The sequence below is a fragment of the Tachypleus tridentatus genome, chromosome 10 (assembly GCF_004210375.1).
Source record: "Tachypleus tridentatus isolate NWPU-2018 chromosome 10, ASM421037v1, whole genome shotgun sequence".
Taxonomy (NCBI): Eukaryota; Metazoa; Arthropoda; class Merostomata; order Xiphosura; family Limulidae; genus Tachypleus; species Tachypleus tridentatus.
Window position 1 is genome coordinate 119,104,295 of NC_134834.1, and position 23,022 is coordinate 119,127,316.

General features: G+C 35.0%; 1 protein-coding gene across 1 annotated transcript in view; it reads left to right on the plus strand.

The window, feature by feature from the left end:
• The window catches only part of LOC143230167 (uncharacterized), a 71,437-nt gene that overhangs the window by 25,913 nt on the left and 22,502 nt on the right, over nucleotides 1-23,022 (plus strand). Inside the window, exons 7-9 of the mRNA XM_076463246.1 lie at nucleotides 2,810-2,936; nucleotides 5,962-6,123; nucleotides 20,354-21,072. Coding sequence (XP_076319361.1) covers nucleotides 2,810-2,936; nucleotides 5,962-6,123; nucleotides 20,354-21,072 — 1,008 coding nt within the window. The remainder of the gene's footprint in view (nucleotides 1-2,809; nucleotides 2,937-5,961; nucleotides 6,124-20,353; nucleotides 21,073-23,022) is intronic.

The window sequence follows — 23,022 nt, forward strand, 5'->3', positions numbered from 1 at the left end:
TTAATAGCGTATTAGAAACATAAACGCAATTAAATACGTCATTGCCGGTAAGCAGTTAACTATGTATTTCTCAGAGTTCCTACATGATGAAGCAAAACAAAAACTATATTTGTGCATTCCCACCAGGTACCTCTCAAAATGAGCAAAAACTTTTCAGAAAGCAAAACTTTTCAAAAACATTGTTGTGCAGTGAATTAGTACCAGTACTGGACATTCTGAAGTGGTTTTGATATTGTGTGTGACACTGGTGTTTGGGGGTAGCTTGTGCTTGTGAAGCCTTCTCATTGTCTCAAGTGTCCTTGTTTAGCATTGTGGTGTGTCTCCTCATAGAACAACACTTCCTTTGTCAGCTCAGGTCCATCTTCGTCAGTCCCAAGATGCAGAATAATTATTTGTTCATGACCTCAGTTACTGGGATCTGTCTACTGACTGAGAGTTGCCACTGGACTTAGAGCAGGATTCATGGAGATAATAAACCTCTTTCTAACAAAGAAAAATGATATGGTCATAAACAGATGAGTTCTCTGCCCATTTCTCCTCCACCTACATAAAAATGGTCACTTTGATACAGTGTAACTGTCAAGGTTTTCATTGTAAACTGGCTGACATTAAGGCCTTGATCAATTCCTATCATCCTACATGTATTTCCTTACAGGAAAAATTCCTGCAACCTACTGATACTGTCACTTTTCAGCTATTTTCCTTATACAAGAATGACAGGTTGTGTAATGGATGAATGCACAGAGTTGTGGCAATGCTGGTTGATCAGCACTTGCCCACCTTGTCTGTGCCACTCAATACACCCTTGGAAGCCATAGCCATTCATGCTTCCTTGAGACATACCATCAATGCTTGTTCTCTCTACCTGTCTCCTGGAGAGACTTGGGATCAGTCAGATCTTGATGCTTTCAAAGAACAGTTGTCATCTTCCTTTGTAATCCTGGGAGACTTTAATGGACACAGTTCTCCTTGGGATAGTGCTGATATTGACAGAAGGGGTTGTTTCATGGAGCATATGCTATGGGATCTCAACCATTATCTTTTCAATACTGGTTCCTTTACATATTTTCATACACCTAGTCATTTTTTTCTTGCTATTGATTTATCTATCTGTCCTCCTTCACATTTTTCCTGGAGAATTGACAGTGACCTGTGGGGCAGTGATCATTTATCTGTTGTTTTGATGGAAATTGGCCATGGTTGATGCCACATCATCTGAGTGCCAGGATGAATGGTTCACCTTCACCTCTCTCCTGGAACTCAATCCTGCTTTGTTTGTCTTCTATCTGTTAATTATCATGAGAAGGCAGTAACTGAGTGCATCATTGAATCATCTGTTCATTCTGTACCTAATATATTGGCATGTTTCTTCTGGTAGCCTCATCCATGGTGGTCTCCAGCTTTTCACCATTTGCTCATTTTTGCTCATCATTTTTTACTCTACAATTGATTCTATGTTTGATCCTTTCCTGTTCTTTATTACTCACCAACTTTCTCCTACTGTTCAAACTCGTGTAACTTCATGCACTCTGCCATGGTTGTGGTTCAGTGGTTTCTCATGAAATCTGAGTTGTACATCATTTATATTGCCCTGGATTATGCAGAAGCTGTGAAGTACACTGATTGTACCATTTACACTGACTCTCTTAGCTCTCTACTGGTCCTGAAGTTGCTTCACATGAGAATAGGGTGAGAACTAATTCATATTCAAAAATGACTGATCTGTGTTTCTTAATCTTCTGTTTCTGTCCAGTTTTTCTGGATACCTGGCCATGTTGGCTCTTATGGTAACGAGCTCACTGACACAGCAGCTAAATCCTTCTGCTCTGGTGCTGTTCCTGTCCTATATATGGACTACAGTCCTGTATTTGAATCTTGTTGTCATTCCAATTGGCAGTCGACTTGATGTGACTGACATGATAGCAAGCATTCCCAGATCAAACCTTTTGTTGCTCTTTAGCTGTCTTGGTTTCATGAGGGTTGGAAAGAGGAAGTTGTTCTGGCTAGTTTATACATTGGTCAGTTTTTAAGTCATCATTTTCTTTTATCTGAATTTAATTCACCAGTATGTGGTCTGTGTGGCATTGAAGTTAGATTAGCCCACATTTTACTGTTACATCGTTGTTCTATCCATGTACTTTGGCACCATTTCAGACATGTTTTTTGTGGATTTTTTTTCCTGATGATGACAGTGTCTAACTTATATTTAATTCTATTAAAGTTTGGCATTTTTCAAACTCAACTAAGTTTTCAATTCAATTTATGTTTACCTTTTATAATATTTTGCTTCTTTACTTTTACCATTTGTTTGTTTTCCACCATGAAACACCAACCAACCAAATACTGCAGTATCTGTTTAACATACATGTACATCAACAAATTAACTCTGTATATCACAATAGTGTTGTACAGTTAGAGATTTCTTTAGTATATGTTTATGAAGATAAAACTAATTACATTATTAAATGTTTTTATTCTTGATGATGAGAAACCCACTTGGAGTAAAAATGTATCTCAGAAAGGCTGGTATGGGTATTAACACTTTTATTAATAAGCAGAGAACAATGTTTCAACCTTCATAGGTCATCTTCAGTTGTTCTCTCCTTATCACTAAAAGTGTTAATACCCATACCAGCTGTTCTGAGATGCACATTTTTTTTTATACATGTGTGGGTGTACCACAATACAGTTAAGGAATCTGTTCATATAGTAGAACATTAGTTTTATGTACATCACTCTGAGTTAGTGTAGGTACAAAATGGTAGGCTTTTATTGTATATGCTATTTGTTTTATTGTTTTAATGTGTAGGCTGATGGCGTTGAGTTATGTCTTCGTCTTTGGCTGAGAAAAGGAACGGATGTTAAAAACTTTGGATTCTCTATCATGAAAGATGAATGTTTTAACAACATAGTAACTGTTCAGTCAGTTATGGCTGGTGAGTATCAGAATATTAAATATATATATTAGTGGTAACTTTGTAAGATCATTTGTTATTGACATTGTAACTGACATTCAGCTTTAAGAGAATGTGACAGTAATATTCAAACTATGATGGTAATGGACACACACTTAGCTATAGAAGAAGATAACAGTAATATCTCAACTGTGATGGTAATGGACACACACTTAGGTATAGAAGAAAGCGACAGAAACATCTAAACTTTAATGGTAATGGACACACACTTAGCTATAGAAGAAGATGACAGTAACATCTAAACTGTTATGGTAATGGATACACACTTAGCTATAGAAGAAGATGACAGTAACATCTAAACTGTTATGGTAATGGACACACACTTAGCTATAGAAGAAAGTGACAGTAATATTTAAACTGTGATGGTAATGGACACACACTTAGCTATAGAAGAAGATAACAGTAACATATAAGCTGTGATGGTAATGAACACACACTTAGCTATAGAAGAAGATGACAGTAACATCTAAACTGTTATGGTAATGGACACACACTTAGCTATAGAAGAAAGTGACAGTAATATTTAAACTGTGATGGTAATGGACACACACTTAGCTATAGAAGAAGATAACAGTAACATATAAGCTGTGATGGTAATGAACACACACTTAGCTATAGAAGAAGATGACAGTAACATCTAAAGTGTGATGGTAATGGACACACACTTAGCTATAGAAGAAAGTGACAGTAATATTTAAACTGTGATGGTAATGGACATACACTTAGCTATAGAAGAAGGTGACAGTAATATTTAAACTGTGATGGTAATGGACACACACTTAGCTATAGAAGAAGATAACAGTAACATATAAGCTGTGATGGTAATGAACACACACTTAGCTATAGAAGAAGATGACAGTAACATCTAAAGTGTGATGGTAATGGACACACACTTTGCTATAGAAGAAGATGACAGTAATATTCAAACTGTGAGGGTAATGGACACACACTTAGCTATAGAAGAAGATAACAGTAATATCTAAACTGTGATGGTAATGGACACACACTTAGGTATAGAAGAAAGCGACAGTAACACCTAAACTGTTATGGTAATGGACAAACACTTAGCTATAGAAGAAAGTGGGAATTATATTTAAACTGTATTGATAATGAGAAAAGAATCTTTGTGAAATAACTCAAGATATCTTCTTGGTATTAAACTTATGCAATTGTTTGATCTATACCATTTCATGGATTATCATGCAGAAAGCTGGTACCATGGGGTTAGCTGCTAAATTTCTTGGCTTATTTGTGCCTTTTACAAAACTTAGAATTTAATAATCAGTCATTTCATTTTCTGCATTTCTAACTTGTGTGATGTAGGTACATGGATTTTTCCTGAACTCCCCAGTGTAAATTATCTTACCCACCTTTTGTCAAGTGGAGGATGGAAAACCTTTTCCACTAACAAGGTTTTAATGACTGAGATGGTGGACTGTGTAGAATCTTTCACAGTGGTGGCAACCACTATGTCGACCCTATAACACCAAGTGACTGACACACACACACACACACACTATGTCGCCCCTCTTACACCAAGTGACTGACACACAACCACTATGTTGCCCCTCTTACACCAAGTGACTGACACACAACCACTGTGTCGCCCCTCTTACACCATGTGACTGACACACAACCACTGTGTCGCCCCTCTTACACCAAGTGACTGACACACAACCACTGTGTCAGCCCTCTTACACCAAGTGACTGACACACAACCACTGTGTCGGCCCTCTTACACCAAGTGACTGACACACAACCACTGTGTCGACCCTATTACACCAAGTGACTGACACACAACCACTGTGTCAACCCTATTACACCAAGTGACTGATACACAACCACTATGTCGACCCTATTACACCAAGTGACTGACACACAACCACTATGTCGCCCCTCTTACACCAAGTGACTGACACACAACCACTATGTCGCCCCTCTTACACCAAGTGGCTGACACACAACCACTATGTCGCCCCTCTTACACCAAGTGACTGACACACAACCACTATGTCGCCCCTCTTACACCAAGTGACTGACACACAACCACTATGCCGCCCCTCTTACACCAAGTGACTGACACACAACCACTATGTCGACCCTCTTACACCAAGTGACTGACACACAACCACTATGTCGACCCTCTTACACCAAGTGACTGACACACAACTACTATGTCGCCCCTCTTACACCAAGTGACTGACACACAACCACTATGTCGCCCCTCTTACACCAAGTGACTGACACACAACCACTATGTCGACCCTATTACACCAAGTGACTGACACACAACCACTATGTCGCCCCTCTTACACCAAGTGGCTGACACACAACCACTATGTCGCCCCTCTTACACCAAGTGACTGACACACAACCACTATGTCGCCCCTCTTACACCAAGTGACTGACACACAACCACTATGTCGCCCCTCTTACACCAAGTGACTGACACACAACCATTATGCCGCCCCTCTTACACCAAGTGATTGACACACAACCACTATGTCGACCCTCTTACACCAAGTGACTGACACACAACCACTATGTCGACCCTCTTACACCAAGTGACTGACACACAACCACTATGTCGCCCCTCTTACACCAAGTGACTGACACACAACCACTATGTCGTACCTCTTACACCAAGTGACTGACACACAACCACTATGTCGACCCTATTACACCAAGTGACTGACACACACACACACTGACTGACTGACTTCCCATATGTGGTACCTTTTTTCTTTCTGTGTATAAGAAAGACATTCATTCAAGCAAAAAGACTGTCTTCCTCTTATTAGTGGATAACTATTTTCATACATTGATGACACCATGCATCATTAATGTAACTAGTGACATGCAAATCTCATAGCTAGGTAGGTGCACATAAAAATCAAGCTCTTCTGTGTAGATGTGAGAACATGTTTGAAACACATATTTAGAGGAGCTTCTCAAACCTACTTAACTGGTTTCACCTCATTCTTAGGAAGTCCCAGCGATTTTGCAGGTTTAAGAGTGGGAGACAAAATCTGGGCCATAGATGGAGAGAAAGCTGCAGGAAGAGCACATTCAGAACGTGTAATAAAACAGGCTGTTTACAGAAGATCAGTAGAACTGGTCGTGTGGAGACCTTACCAGTCTACATTTGGTAAGTTCACCATCCTAGCAGTTACGAATTTTCAGAATAAGTCTATTAATAATTCTCACTAGAATAGATATTGTTGCATAAAAACACAACGTCAGCATATAGAATAACAACACGTGTTTTATGTTAACTCTCCGAACACAAGCTTGGTTAATGTAACTGACCATGTGATTTCCTTGTGTTTATTTAAAATCTATAGATATAATGCTTCCAACATGCAATATATTGTGTATATCTTGACAGAATTTAGCAGTCTTTCATTTAATATTATAATGCTTATACATGTAAAAAATTATTGTAGTGAATTATTTTTAATAAGATAAACTAAAGATTTGTTCATGAATATATTGAGTATTTGTTTTAAAGAGAGTTCAAAGTAATTTTCATGTTAAGATTAAAATACTTCTTTGTGCAATACATAAAACCTTCTAAATACACTTCAGACAATTTCCTCAGTAGAACTCTATATTTTCTCTGTAGTCTATACAGTGTCAGTCAATGTGGCTGATCTCATAACCACCAAAACAAATCTGAGCTATTCTCTTTCTTTCTAAATTCACTTCAGATTGTAACATGAAACTACATTCATTTATCCTAAGCAGCTCTGAGCTTGTAGCAGTATACATCTATTTATAATTACATTTTATTGTTTTATTATCTTTTTAATTGTATCCAATTGCTGTACATGCCATTGTTAAATTGTAAGTCACTCGGGGAGCGGGAGGGTAAGGCTCCTCTTACCTTATTGAATTACATCACTCAAGCTAATATGAGCTGCTCACATGTGTACCTTGTGAAACATTTTATATTATTATTATTTAGTTTACCTAATCTAACAGATCCCTATTTATACATTTTAGTTTATTTTATAATAATAAATAATGAATAAAGATGAAAATAAAGTTCTTACCTAAGTTTCTTACTGGTGATTGTTGATGACACATATATTGTATACTAATGGTAGCAATGGTAGAAATTTTTATTTGATGAAATAATGAACCAAACAACATAGAATAATAACATGTGAAAGAAAAATAATTTCCCCTAAGTCTAAATCTTTTTCTTGATTTCTAATTATGAGACAGTTTGTTACAAATTCATCCAAGCTAGTCATTAAATATTCCACAGAAACAAAGCTTGTATTCTAAGTGAAATTCACAGTTATTTGTTCAGAATCCAGTGAGTGTTATACAACTCATTATTTCATAGATGGAAACCTTGATTTCCTGTTGGTTACAAGTAATATAATTAAATGTAAGAGAAAGTCAGTAACAAATCCTGAAAGACAGGATTAAACAGATAGGCATGATAGGAGGGGTTTAATTTTGCTATTCAGTAACCCAACAAAATTGAAAATTATAATATAAATGTTCTGGTTTGTCTGAGCAGTGACAATTTTATAAGTATCATGTTTAATTTTGTACTTTTTCAAAGGATGGTAGATAAAATGGCAAAGAAAAGATGCCCGGAGAAAATGTTACACTAGGGAAAATTAATGTTTTGTCTTTTTACTATTGCCTTGTGGAATTGAAAATTTGTATACTGTTAAGATATGGATTATAAGTTAAGATTTCATGTCATACTAATCAATAATAAAGTTTCGAATTTGAACTTTAAAACTTTGTGTCACGATCAGTAAAGGTGTCAGGGTTAATACACTGCAGCTTCTTTTATATTATTTCTTAAAGTCAAGGGCAAATAAACGAGATTTTTCTTGTTCCTCACTCTCACTGTAGATGCTATGCAACTTTTGAACAAGATTGTTATTATACCTAATGCTTGCCAAATTTATGATGCTTTACAAGTTAACATCAAGGTTGATGTTGTTGTTCTTGTCCTTCACCAAAGTTAAGCTGTCTTGAAACTTGAATATCAAGGTTGATGTTGTTGTTACTGTCTCTCATCAATGTTAATGTGTCTTGAAACTTGAATATCAAGGTTGATGTTGTTGTTATTGTCCTTCACCAAAGTTAAGCTGTCTTGAAACTTGAATATCAAGGTTGATGTTGTTGTTACTTGTCTCTCATCAATGTTAATGTGTCTTGAAACTTGAATATCAAGGTTGATGTTGTTGTTATTGTCCTTCACCAAAGTTAAGCTGTCTTGAAACTTGAATATCAAGGTTGATGTTGTTGTTATTGTCCTTCACCAAAGTTAATGTGTCTTGAAACTTGAATATCAAGGTTGATGTTGTTGTTATTGTCCTTCACCAAAGTTAAGCTGTCTTGAAACTTGAATATCAAGGTTGATGTTGTTGTTACTGTCTCTCATCAATGTTAATGTGTCTTGAAACTTGAATATCAAGGTTGATGTTGTTCTTATTGTCCTTCACCAAAGTTAAGCTGTCTTGAAACTTGAATATCAAGGTTGATGTTGTTGTTATTGTCCTTCACCAAAGTTAATGTGTCTTGAAACTTGAATATCAAGGTTGATGTTGTTGTTGTTGTCCTTCACCAAAGTTAATGTGTCTTGAAACTTGAATGTCAAGGTTGATGTTGTTGTTATTGTCTCTCACCAAAGTTAATGTGTCTTGAAACTTGAATATCAAGGTTGACGTTGTTCTTTGTGTCTCTCACCAAAGTTAAGGTGTCTTGAAACTTGAATATCAAGATTCATGTTGTTGTTATTGTCCTTCGTCAAAGTTAATGTGTCTTGAAACTTGAATATCAAGGTTGATGTTGTTGTTTGTGTCTCTCACCAAAGTTCATGTGTCTTGAAACTTGAATATTAATGTTGATGTTGTTGTTATTGTCCTTAACCAAAGTTAAGCTGTCTTGAAACTTGAATATCAAGGTTGATGTTGTTGTTCTTGTCTCTTATCAAAGTTAAGCTATCTTGAAACTTGACTATCAAGGTTGATGTTGTTGTTATTGTCTCTCATCAAAGTTAATGTGTCTTGAAACTTGAATATCAAGGTTGATGTTGTTGTTCTTGTCCTTCACCAAAGTTAAGGTGTGTTGAAACTTGAATATCAAGGTTGATGTTGTTGTTATTGTCTCTCATCAAAGTTAATGTGTCTTGAAACTTGAATATTCAGGTTGATGTTGTTGTTATTGTCTCTAATCAAAGTTAATGTGTCTTGAAATATGAATATCAGGTTGATGTTGTTGTTATTGTATATCATCAAAGTTAAGCTCTCTTGAAACTTGAATATCAAGGTTGATGTTGTTGTTATTGTCCTTCACCAAAGTTAAGCTGTCTTGAAACTTGAATATCAAGGTTGATGTTGTTGTTCTTGTCTCTCACCAAAGTTAATGTGTCTTGAAACTTGAATATTAAGGTTGATGTTGTTGTTATTGTCCTTCACCAAAGTTACGCTGTCTTGAAACTTGAATATCAAGGTTGATGATGTTGTTATTGTCCTTCACCAAAGTTAATGTGTCTTGAAACTTGAATATCAAGGTTGATGTTGTTGTTCTTGTCTCTCACCAAAGTTAAGCTGTCTTGAAACTTGAATATTCAGGTTGATGTTGTTGTTATTGTCTCTAATCAAAGTTAATGTGTCTTGAAACATGAATATCAAGGTTGATGTTGTTGTTATTGTATATCATCAAAGTTAAGCTGTCTTGAAACTTGAATATCAAGGTTGATGTTGTTGTTATTGTCCTTCACCAAAGTTAAGCTGTCTTGAAACTTGAATATCAAGGTTGATGTTGTTGTTCTTGTCTCTCACCAAAGCTAATGTGTCTTGAAACTTGAATATCAATGTTGATGTTGTTGTTCTTGTCTCTCACCAAAGTTAATGTATCTTGAAACTTGAATATTAAGGTTGATGTTGTTGTTATTGTCCTTCACCAAAGTTAAGCTGTCTTGAAACTTGAATATCAAGGTTGATGTTGTTGTTATTGTCCTTCACCAAAGTTAATGTGTCTTGAAATTTCAATATCAAGGTTGATGTTGTTGTTGTTGTTATTGTCCTTCATCAAAGTTAAGCTGTCTTGAAACTTGAATATCAAGGTTGATGTTGTTGTTTGTGTCCTTCACCAAAGTTAAGCTGTCTTGAAACTTGAATATCAAGGCTGATGTTGTTGTTATTGGCCTTGACCAAAGTTAAGGTGTCTTGAAACTTGAATATCAAGGTTGATGTGGTTGTTCTTGTCCTTCACCAAAGTTAATGTGTCTTGAAACTTGAATGTCAAGGTTGATGTTGTCGTTCGTGTCTCTCACCAAAGTTAAGGTGTCTTGAAACTTGAATATCAATGTTGATGTTGTTGTTATTGTCCTTCACCAAAGTTAATGTGTCTTGAAACTTGAATATCAAGGTTGATGTTGTTGTTCTTGTCCTTCACCAAAGTTAATGTGTCTTGACACTTGAATATCAAGGCTGATGTTGTTGTTATTGTCTCTCACCAAAGTTAATGTGTCTTGAAACTTGAATATCAAGGTTGATGTTGTTATTGTCCTTCACCAAAGTTAATGTGTCTTGAAACTTGAATATCAAGGTTGATGTTGTTGTTCTTGTCTCTTATCAAAGTTAAGCTATCTTGAAACTTGACTATCAAGGTTGATGTTGTTGTTATTGGCCTTGACCAAAGTTAAGGTGTGTTGAAACTTGAATATTCAGGTTGATGTTGTTGTTATTGTCTCTAATCAAAGTTAATGTGTCTTGAAACTTGAATATCAAGGTTGATGTTGTTGTTATTGTCTATCATCAAAGTTAAGCTGTCTTGAAACTTGAATATCAAGGTTGATGTTGTTGTTATTGTCCTTCACCAAAGTTAAGCTGTCTTGAAACTTGAATATCAAGGTTGATGTTGTTGTTCTTGTCTCTCACCAAAGTTATTGTGTCTTGAAACTTGAATATCAAGATTGATGTTGTTGTTATTGTCCTTCGTCAAAGTTAATGTGTCTTGAAACTTGAATATCAAGGTTGATGTTGTTGTTTGTGTCTCTCACCAAAGTTAATGTGTCTTTAAACTTGAATATTAACGTTGATGTTGTTGTTATTGTCCTTAACCAAAGTTAAGCTGTCTTGAAACTTGAATATCAAGGTTGATGTTGTTGTTATTGTCCTTCATCAAAGTTAATGTGTCTTGAAACTTGAATATCAAGGTTGATGTTGTTGTTTGTGTCTCTCACCAAAGTTAAGCTGTCTTGAAACTTGAATATCAAGGTTGATGTTGTTGTTGTTGTCCTTCACCAAAGTTAAGGTGTCTTGAAACTTGAATACCAAGGTTGATGTTGTTGTTGTTGTCCTTCACCAAAGTTAATGTGTCTTGAAACTTGAATGTCAAGGTTGATGTTGTTGTTCTTGTCTCTCACCAAAGTTAATGTGTCTTGAAACTTGAATATCAAGGTTGATGTTGTTGTTATTGTCTCTAATCAAAGTTAATGTGTCTTGAAACTTGAATATCAAGGTTGATGTTGTTGTTATTGTCTCTCACCAAAGTTAATGTGTTTTGAAACTTTAATATCAAGGTTGATGTTGTTGTTCTTGTCTCTCTCCAAAGTTAATGTGTCTTGAAACTTGAATATTAAGGTTGATGTTGTTGTTCTTGTCTCTCTCCAAAGTTAATGTGTCTTGAAACTTGAATATTAAGGTTGATGTTGTTGTTATTGTCCTTCACCAAAGTTAAGCTGTCTTGAAACTTGAATATCAAGGCTGATGTTGTTGTTATTGTCCTTCACCAAAGTTAATGTGTCTTGAAACTTGAATATCAAGGTTGATGTTCTTGTTATTGGCCTTGACCAAAGTTAAGGTGTGTTGAAACTTGAATATACAGGTTGATGTTGTTGTTATTGTCTCTAATCAAAGTTAATGTGTCTTGAAACTTGAATATCAAGGTTGATGTTGTTGTTATTGTCTATCATCAAAGTTAAGCTGTCTTGAAACTTGAATATCAAGGTTGATGTTGTTGTTATTGTCCTTCACCAAAGTTAAGCTGTCTTGAAACTTGAATATCAAGGTTGATGTTGTTGTTCTTGTCTCTCACCAAAGTTATTGTGTCTTGAAACTTGAATATCAAGGTTGATGTTGTTGTTCTTGTCTCTCACCAAAGTTAATGTGTCTTGAAACTTGAATATCAAGGTTGATGTTGTTGTTCTTGTCTTCCACCAAAGTTAATGTGTCTTGAAACTTGAATATTAATGTTGATGTTGTTGTTATTGTCCTTCACCAAAGTTAAGCTGTCTTGAAACTTGAATATCAAGGTTGATGTTGTTGTTATTGTCCTTCATCAAAGTTAATGTGTCTTGAAACTTGAATATCAAGGTTGATGTTGTTGTTTGTGTCTCTCACCAAAGTTAAGCTGTCTTGAAACTTGAATATCAAGGTTGATGTTGTTGTTGTTGTCCTTCACCAAAGTTAAGGTGTCTTGAAACTTGAATATCAAGGTTGATGTTGTTGTTGTTGTCCTTCACCAAAGTTAATGTGTCTTGAAACTTGAATGTCAAGGTTGATGTTGTTGTTCGTGTCTCTCACCAAAGTTAATGTGTCTTGAAACTTGAATATTCAGGTTGATGTTGTTGTTATTGTCTCTAATCAAAGTTAATGTGTCTTGAAACTTGAATATCAAGGTTGATGTTGTTGTTATTGTCTCTCACCAAAGTTAATGTGTCTTGAAACTTTAATATCAAGGTTGATGTTGTTGTTATTGTCCTTCACCAAAGTTAAGCTGTCTTGAAACTTGAATATCAAGGCTGATGTTGTTGTTATTGTCCTTCATCAAAGTTAATATGTCTTGAAACTTGAATATCAAGGTTGATGTTGTTGTTTGTGTCTCTCACCAAAGTTAAGCTTTCTTGAAACTTGAATATCAAGGTTGATGTTGTTGTTCTTGTCTCTCACCAAAGTTATTGTGTCTTGAAACTTGAATATCAAGGTTGATGTTGTTGTTGTTGTCCTTCACCAAAGTTAATGTGTCTTGAAACTTGAATATCAAGGTTGATGTTGTTGTTATTGTCTCTCACCAAAGTTAATGTGTCTTGAAACTTGAATATTCAGGTTGATGTTGTTGTTATTGTCTCTAATCAAAGTTAATGTGTCTTGAAACTTGAATATCAAGGTTGATGTTGTTGTTCTTGTCTCTCTCCAAAGTTAATGTGTCTTGAAACTTGAATATTAAGGTTGATGTTGTTGTTATTGTCCTTCACCAAAGTTAAGCTGTCTTGAAACTTGAATATCAAGGTTGATGTTGTTGTTATTGTCCTTCACCAAAGTTAATGTGTCTTGAAACTTGAATATCAAGGTTGATGTTGTTGTTATTGTCCTTCATCAAAGTTAATGTGTCTTGAAACTTGAATATCAAGGTTGATGTTGTTGTTTGTGTCTCTCACCAAAGTTAAGCTTTCTTGAAACTTGAATATCAAGGTTGATGTTGTTGTTGTTGTCATTCACCAAAGTTAAGGTGTCTTGAAACTTGAATACCAAGGTTGATGTTGTTGTTGTTGTTCTTCACCAAAGTTAAGGTGTCTTGAAACTTGAATATCAATGTTGATGTTGTTGTTATTGTTTTTCACCAAAGTTAATGTGTCTTGAAACTTGAATATCAAGGTTGTTGTTCTTGTCCTTCACCAAAGTTAATGTGTCTTGAAACTTGAATATCAAGGTTGATGTTGTTGTTATTGTCCTTCACCAAAGTTAATGTGTCTTGAAACTTGAATATCAAGGTTGATGTTGTTCTTTGTGTCTCTCACCAAAGTTAAGGTGTCTTGAAACTTGAATATCAAGATTGATGTTGTTGTTATTGTCCTTCGCGAAAGTTATTGTGTCTTGAAACTTGAATATCAAGGTTGATGTTGTTGTTCTTGTCTTCCACCAAAGTTAATGTGTCTTTAAACTTGAATATTAATGTTGATGTTGTTGTTATTGTCCTTCACCAAAGTTAAGCTGTCTTGAAACTTGAATATCAAGGTTGATGTTGTTGTTATTGTCCTTCATCAAAGTTAATGTGTCTTGAAACTTGAATATCAAGGTTGATGTTGTTGTTTGTGTCTCTCACCAAAGTTAAGCTGTCTTGAAACTTGAATATCAAGGTTGATGTTGTTGTTGTTGTCCTTCACCAAAGTTAAGGTGTCTTGAAACTTGAATATCAAGGTTGATGTTGTTGTTGTTGTCCTTCACCAAAGTTAATGTGTCTTGAAACTTGAATATCAAGGTTGATGTTGTTGTTATTGTCTCTCACCAAAGTTAATGTGTCTTGAAACTTGAATATCAAGGTTGATGTTGTTGTTATTGTCTCTAATCAAAGTTAATGTGTCTTGAAACTTGAATATCAAGGTTGATGTTGTTGTTATTGTCTCTCACCAAAGTTAATGTGTCTTGAAACTTTAATATCAAGGTTGATGTTGTTGTTATTGTCCTTCACCAAAGTTAAGCTGTCTTGAAACTTGAATATCAAGGCTGATGTTGTTGTTATTGTCCTTCATCAAAGTTAATATGTCTTGAAACTTGAATATCAAGGTTGTTGTTCTTGTCCTTCACCAAAGTTAATGTGTCTTGAAACTTGAATATCAAGGTTGATGTTGTTGTTATTGTCCTTCACCAAAGTTAATGTGTCTTGAAACTTGAATATCAAGGTTGATGTTGTTCTTTGTGTCTCTCACCAAAGTTAAGGTGTCTTGAAACTTGAATATCAAGATTGATGTTGTTGTTATTGTCCTTCGCGAAAGTTATTGTGTCTTGAAACTTGAATATCAAGGTTGATGTTGTTGTTCTTGTCTTCCACCAAAGTTAATGTGTCTTTAAACTTGAATATTAATGTTGATGTTGTTGTTATTGTCCTTCACCAAAGTTAAGCTGTCTTGAAACTTGAATATCAAGGTTGATGTTGTTGTTATTGTCCTTCATCAAAGTTAATGTGTCTTGAAACTTGAATATCAAGGTTGATGTTGTTGTTTGTGTCTCTCACCAAAGTTAAGCTGTCTTGAAACTTGAATATCAAGGTTGATGTTGTTGTTGTTGTCCTTCACCAAAGTTAAGGTGTTTTGAAACTTGAATACCAAGGTTGATGTTGTTGTTGTTGTCCTTCACCAAAGTTAATGTGTCTTGAAACTTGAATGTCAAGGTTGATGTTGTCGTTCGTGTCTCTCACCAAAGTTAATGTGTCTTGAAACTTGAATATTCAGGTTGATGTTGTTGTTATTGTCTCTAATCAAAGTTAATGTGTCTTGAAACTTGAATATCAAGGTTGATGTTGTTGTTATTGTCTCTCACCAAAGTTAATGTGTCTTGAAACTTTAATATCAAGGTTGATGTTGTTGTTATTGTCCTTCACCAAAGTTAAGCTGTCTTGAAACTTGAATATCAAGGCTGATGTTGTTGTTATTGTCCTTCATCAAAGTTAATATGTCTTGAAACTTGAATATCAAGGTTGATGTTGTTGTTTGTGTCTCTCACCAAAGTTAAGCTTTCTTGAAACTTGAATATCAAGGTTGATGTTGTTGTTCTTGTCTCTCACCAAAGTTATTGTGCCTTGAAACTTGAATACCAAGGTTGATGTTGTTGTTGTTGTCCTTCACCAAAGTTAATGTGTCTTGAAACTTGAATATCAAGGTTGATGTTGTTGTTAGTGTCTCTCACCAAAGTTAATGTGTCTTGAAACTTGAATATTCAGGTTGATGTTGTTGTTATTGTCTCTAATCAAAGTTAATGTGTCTTGAAACTTGAATATCAAGGTTGATGTTGTTGTTATTGTCTCTCACCAAAGTTAATGTGTCTTGAAACTTGAATATCAAGGTTGATGTTGTTGTTCTTGTCTCTCTCCAAAGTTAATGTGTCTTGAAACTTGAATATTAAGGTTGATGTTGTTGTTATTGTCCTTCACCAAAGTTAAGCTGTCTTGAAACTTGAATATCAAGGTTGATGTTGTTATTGTCCTTCACCAAAGTTAATGTGTCTTGAAACTTGAATATCAAGGTTGATGTTGTTGTTATTGTCCTTCATCAAAGTTAATATGTCTTGAAACTTGAATATCAAGGTTGATGTTGTTGTTTGTGTCTCTCTCCAAAGTTAATGTGTCTTGAAACTTGAATATTAAGGTTGATGTTGTTGTTATTGTCCTTCACCAAAGTTAAGCTGTCTTGAAACTTGAATATCAAGGCTGATGTTGTTATTGTCCTTCACCAAAGTTAATGTGTCTTGAAACTTGAATATCAAGGTTGATGTTGTTGTTATTGTCCTTCATCAAAGTTAATATGTCTTGAAACTTGAATATCAAGGTTGATGTTGTTGTTTGTGTCTCTCACCAAAGTTAAGCTTTCTTGAAACTTGAATATCAAGGTTGATGTTGTTGTTGTTGTCATTCACCAAAGTTAAGGTGTCTTGAAACTTGAATATCAATGTTGATGTTGTTGTTATTGTTTTTCACCAAAGTTAATGTGTCTTGAAACTTGAATATCAAGGTTGTTGTTCTTGTCCTTCACCAAAGTTAATGTGTCTTGAAACTTGAATATCAAGGTTGATGTTGTTGTTATTGTCCTTCACCAAAGTTAATGTGTCTTGAAACTTGAATATCAAGGTTGATGTTGTTCTTTGTGTCTCTCACCAAAGTTAAGGTGTCTTGAAACTTGAATATCAAGATTGATGTTGTTGTTATTGTCCTTCGCGAAAGTTAATGTGTCTTGAAACTTGAATATCAAGGTTGATGTTGTTGTTCTTGTCTCTCACCAAAGTTATTGTGTCTTGAAACTTGAATATCAAGGTTGATGTTGTTGTTCTTGTCTTCCACCAAAGTTAATGTGTCTTGAAACTTGAATATTAATGTTGATGTTGTTGTTATTGTCCTTCACCAAAGTTAAGCTGTCTTGAAACTTGAATATCAAGGTTGATGTTGTTGTTATTGTCCTTCATCAAAGTTAATGTGTCTTGAAACTTGAATATCAAGGTTGATGTTGTTGTTTGTGTCTCTCACCAAAGTTAAGCTGTCTTGAAACTTGAATATCAAGGTTGATGTTGTTGTTGTTGTCCTTCACCAAAGTTAAGGTGTCTTGAAACTTGAATACCAAGGTTGATGTTGTTGTTGTTGTCCTTCACCAAAGTTAATGTGTCTTGAAACTTGAATATCAAGGTTGATGTTGTTGTTCTTGTCTCTCACCAAAGTTAATGTGTCTTGAAACTTGAATATTCAGGTTGATGTTGTTGTTATTGTCTCTAATCAAAGTTAATGTGTCTTGAAACTTGAATATCAAGGTTGATGTTGTTGTTATTGTCTCTCACCAAAGTTAATGTGTCTTGAAACTTTAATATCAAGGTTGATGTTGTTGTTATTGTCCTTCACCAAAGTTAAGCTGTCTTGAAACTTGAATATCAAGGCTGATGTTGTTGTTATTGTCCTTCATCAAAGTTAATATGTCTTGAAACTTGAATATCAAGGTTGATGTTGTTGTTTGTGTCTCTCACCAAAGTTAAGCTTTCTTGAAACTTGAATATCAAGGTTGATGTTGTTGTTCTTGTCTCTCACCAAAGTTATTGTGCCTTGAAACTTGAATACCAAGGTTGATGTTGTTGTTGTTGTCCTTCACCAAAGTTAATGTGTCTTGAAACTTGAATATCAAGGTTGATGTTGTTGTTCGTGTCTCTCACCAAAGTTAATGTGTCTTGAAACTTGAATATCAGGTTGATGTTGTTGTTATTGTCTCTAATCAAAGTTAATGTGTCTTGAAACTTGAATATCAAGGTTGATGTTGTTGTTATTGTCTCTCACCAAAGTTAATGTGTCTTGAAACTTGAATATCAAGGTTGATGTTGTTGTTCTTGTCTCTCTCCAAAGTTAATGTGTCTTGAAACTTGAATATTAAGGTTGATGTTGTTGTTATTGTCCTTCACCAAAGTTAAGCTGTCTTGAAACTTGAATATCAAGGCTGATGTTGTTATTGTCCTTCACCAAAGTTAATGTGTCTTGAAACTTGAATATCAAGGTTGATGTTGTTGTTATTGTCCTTCATCAAAGTTAATATGTCTTGAAACTTGAATATCAAGGTTGATGTTGTTGTTTGTGTCTCTCTCCAAAGTTAATGTGTCTTGAAACTTGAATATTAAGGTTGATGTTGTTGTTATTGTCCTTCACCAAAGTTAAGCTGTCTTGAAACTTGAATATCAAGGCTGATGTTGTTATTGTCCTTCACCAAAGTTAATGTGTCTTGAAACTTGAATATCAAGGTTGATGTTGTTGTTATTGTCCTTCATCAAAGTTAATATGTCTTGAAACTTGAATATCAAGGTTGATGTTGTTGTTTGTGTCTCTCACCAAAGTTAAGCTTTCTTGAAACTTGAATATCAAGGTTGATGTTGTTGTTGTTGTCATTCACCAAAGTTAAGGTGTCTTGAAACTTGAATACCAAGGTTGATGTTGTTGTTGTTGTTCTTCACCAAAGTTAAGGTGTCTTGAAACTTGAATATCAATGTTGATGTTGTTGTTATTGTTTTTCACCAAAGTTAATGTGTCTTGAAACTTGAATATCAAGGTTGATGTTGTTGTTCTTGTCTCTCACCAAAGTTAATGTGTCTTGAAACTTGAATATTGACGTTGATGTTGTTGTTATTTTCCTTCACCAAAGTTAAGCTGTCTTGAAACTTGAATATCAAGGTTGATGTTGTTGTTCTTGTCTCTTATCAAAGTTAAGCTATCTTTAAACTTGACTATCAAGGTTGATGTTGTTGTTATTGTCTCTCATCAAAGTTAATGTGTCTTGAAACTTGAATATCAAGGTTGATGTTGTTGTTATTGTCTATCATCAAAGTTAAGCTGTCTTGAAACTTGAATATCGAGGTTGTTATTCTTGTCTCTCACCAAAGTTAATGTGTCTTGAAACTTGAATATTCAGGTTGATGTTGTTGTTCTTGTCTCTCACCAAAGTTAATGTGTCTTGAAACTTGAATATTAAGGTTGATGTTGTTGTTATTGTCCTTCACCAAAGTTAAGCTGTCTTGAAACTTGAATATCAAGGTTGATGTTGTTGTTATTGTCCTTCACCAAAGTTAATGTGTTTTGAAACTTGAATATCAAGGTTGATGTTGTTGTTATTGTCCTTCATCAAAGTTAATGTGTCTTGAAACTGGAATATCAAGGTTGATGTTGTTGTTTGTGTCTCTCACCAAAGTTAAGCTGTCTTGAAACTTTAATATCAAGGTTGATGTTGTTGTTATTGTCTCTTATCAAAGTTAAGCTGTCTTGAAACTTGAATATCAATGTTGATGTTGTTGTTATTGTCTCTTATCAAAGTTAAGCTGTCTTGAAACTTGAATATCAAGGTTAATGTTGTTGTTATTGTCTCTCACCAAAGTTAATGTGTCTTGAAACTTCAATATCAAGGTTGATGTTGTTGTTATTGTCTCTTATCAAAGTTAAGCTGTCTTGAAACTTGAATATCAAGGTTGATGTTGTTGTTATTGTCTCTCATCAAAGTTAAGGTGTGTTGAAACTTGAATATTAAGGTTGATGTTTTTGTTATTGTCCTTCAACAAAGTTAATGTGTCTTGAAACTTGAATATTAAGGTTGACGTTGTTGTTTTTGTCTTTCATCAAAGTTAATGTGTCTTGAAACTGATGATGAAATTGTTGCAATCCTTCATTGAAGGTTGAGATGACCTACAACTTGTCTTTCACTCTACAGTGGAAAATCTGTAACTTTTAAGTTAAAAAGAAGTGATATTAGAACCCAGTAGATTTTATTTGGGAAAACCAAGGAAGATACAGTATGTTTGTGGAAGGAAGAACGCTATCCTTCTTTTTTGAATTTAATAATTTGTGTTTATAAATTAATTATAATCTGATGAAAAGAAAGTTTTAATTATATAATAATACTGACTCTATATCTCTCTAGAAGTAAACCTATGAACTTAGATAAAAAGCTGTCATTTACAGATAGGATTGGCATTCAAGTAGGAAAGACATTTTGTAACCATTAAAGATTATATTTCAAGGTTGGTAGTTAATCAGTATTGTAAATTTAAAATTGAATATAGATAAAATCTAAGTATTTCACAGGTGTGTAGTATCAGGATATTTAAATGTAAAATGCAACTTTATCTCATTTTGAGTTGTTTTTTTTAAATGTCTGTATATTATGTAATTCACCTTTTTTGATAACTTGTCAGAACATTTGTTAAGCTTATTGCTATGGTAAATAGTAGTTTAATAGAAAACCTTAGTGATATTAGTATAAAGTAAGTTAATGAAACATGATGAAGAAAATATTAAAACGATGATACAAGTTACGGACGATGTTGTTGGACACCCAGTGTTTTTGTTTTTGAAACAAAATTTAGGTAGTTCAAGGTATGTTTTATTTACAGAAGGAGAAGGTGGTAAGAAATATACAGGTGATAACGGATTAGAAATTGGTACTAGCAACATGGAAGGGTTACAAACTGAAACTGCTTTGTCTCAAACTTCTCAGTCAAGTAATCAGTTTCCTTCATCTACAAGCAAAGCATCAACTCTAACAAATATACCAAGAATAGAATCTTTCTCCGAAATACAGAGAAAGACAAAGAAACCACCACCTGTTCCCGAAAAACCAAAATGTCTACCAACAGAAACCATTATTCAGAAAATGCCTGTTGAAAGAGAGACGACTGCTGGAACCTGGAAGGATGAGGCTACAAATGTACTGAGTTGTGGTCCACTGGAAGAAACTTCTGCAGATTCCAGTTCGGACAATGAAATGTTTGTGGATGACTTTGAACAGTTAAAAGCTGAAGTAGAAGCTGCTAGTAGTCCTAAAGAAGACAGCTTGACCAAACATGAATCTACTGATCATCTGAAGGAAACAGAAAACATCTCTCCTGAAATAATGACATCTACAAGTTCAGATGCTGCTCCTGTTGAAGACAACCTTAAATCTGAAAGAGTGAAAGAAGTTATTGACAATGAACCTATGCCAGATTATACCCAGATTTCTGACTCCACAATCTGTGATGACCAGCTTCATAAAGGGGTTTTCATTACACCTAACCTTGAGTGTGACGTCCCTTTAGACACTTCCCTAGAACAAAAGAAACTTGAAACAGAGGTAGGTGTACTGTTATGTATTTTTTAATACTGTTGTTCCTCATAGTATTCTGTTATGAATCATACTTAACATTTAATAACTTAAGAATTTGAACCTGATGCTATAGTAAAACACTTAAACTGAGGCTGTGGTAATTGTCCATAGTAAGCAACGTACTGCACATTTATAAGTAAGAAAGTGGTCCTTGGTTTAATAAGTGCTCTTGAAACTATGTATGGATGTTTGGTTGTCACCACAAAATACTCTACACGTCTGTGTAACAGACAGTGGTCCTTGGTTTAGTAAGTGCTCTTGAAACTATGTATGGATGTTTGGTGGTCACCATAAAATACACTATATATCTATGTAACAGTTAGTGGTCCTTGGTTTACTCAGTGGTGCTGAAACTATGTACAGATTTTCGGTGGTCAACATAGAATACACTACATATCTGTGTAACAGTTAGTGGTATTTGGTCCCTCAGTGTGGATTCTTGTACGTGTAGAGGGAACCTCCCAGAAAAGGTTCTGTTCTTTCAGTTTACCTCCTCTGGGATCTAAACATCCACACACGTGTTTGCTGTGCATAGCAACCAATGAAGGGGAGGAGAGGATCCTGGTAGTTGAAGGGTCTAACCCAAACACACCACTTTGGCCTTGAATTCCTGTAGATGGTTGGCCTTGGGGTGGCTCCCCTTGGTTCATTTGGATGGTTCACTTAGGCTTGGCTGACTACTGGTCAGCCCATCCCACCATGGCTTCTTACAGTCCTCAATTGTGACCTATATTTAAGTCATCTGATAAAAGTAGACACTCCTGATTAGAAATACTGTCTGCTATTTGCTGAACATCTTTCGAACCATCTTTCCATTCCTATTTATACAGATGGTTTGAAATCAGGTGACTGTGTGGGCTCTGCCATGGTTTGTTGTGGTTCAGTGGTTGTGCACAGATCCCATCTGCAACTTCTGTGTTCACTGCTTAACCGTACGCCATTTCTCTTGCCCTGGATCACATAGAAGCTAAGCAGTACTGAAACTGCACTATTTATATCAACTCGCTTACTTCTCTACTGGCCCCGAATCACTCCATGTTGGTTCACACCCTATTCACATTGGTGCAACTCAAACTCGCCGATATTCAAAACCAACTGGCCCATTTCTCTTCAACATCTACTTCTATCCAGTTTATCTGGATACCAGGCCACGTTGGTATTTGCAGGAACAAGCTCGCCAATACCACAGCTAAGTCTATCTGCCCTGGCACTCTCACTGCTGTGCCTGTCCCATATGTGGATTATGGTCCTGTATTCAAGGTTCGGCTCTGTGACAGTTGGCAGTCGACTTGGAATGAGCAACACGAATACAAGCTTTTCCAAATAAAACCCTGTATTGAACTTGGACCATCTTGTTTCCATAAGGATCGAAAAGAGGAAGTTGTTCTAACTAGACTACGCATTGGTCACAGTTTTTAACTCATCATTTTTTTTATCTGGAACTGATGCACCAGTATGTAGTTTGTGTAACACTCAAATCACTATCAGCCACGTTTTACTTTCTTGTAATCATTACAACTATCAAGGATGGCACCATTTTAAACATGTTCTGTCCCAAGGTTTGTTCATATTGATAGACAGTGTTATTGGTGATTGTGACACTGTCCATCTTGAAAATGTTTTTAGTTTTTTAAAGGCCATTAATCTTTTTAATGCTATTTAAGTTTTTTAATTTATACATTACACCTTTTTAATGTGGCTCCCTTTTAAAAATCACAGTTCATCTAGTTCGATTTGAAATTAGAAACTGGCCGTAACATTAAATAACTCGAAACCAGGACTGGAAAGGTCAACTTCAGGTGATTAACACTGCTGTTTGAGCTACCTGTTAGTCATCCTGGCGAATTATTATTATAATTTTGCTACACGCCTTTTAAAACCTTTTTATTACTTTTTTTTTTGAAAATGGCCATAATG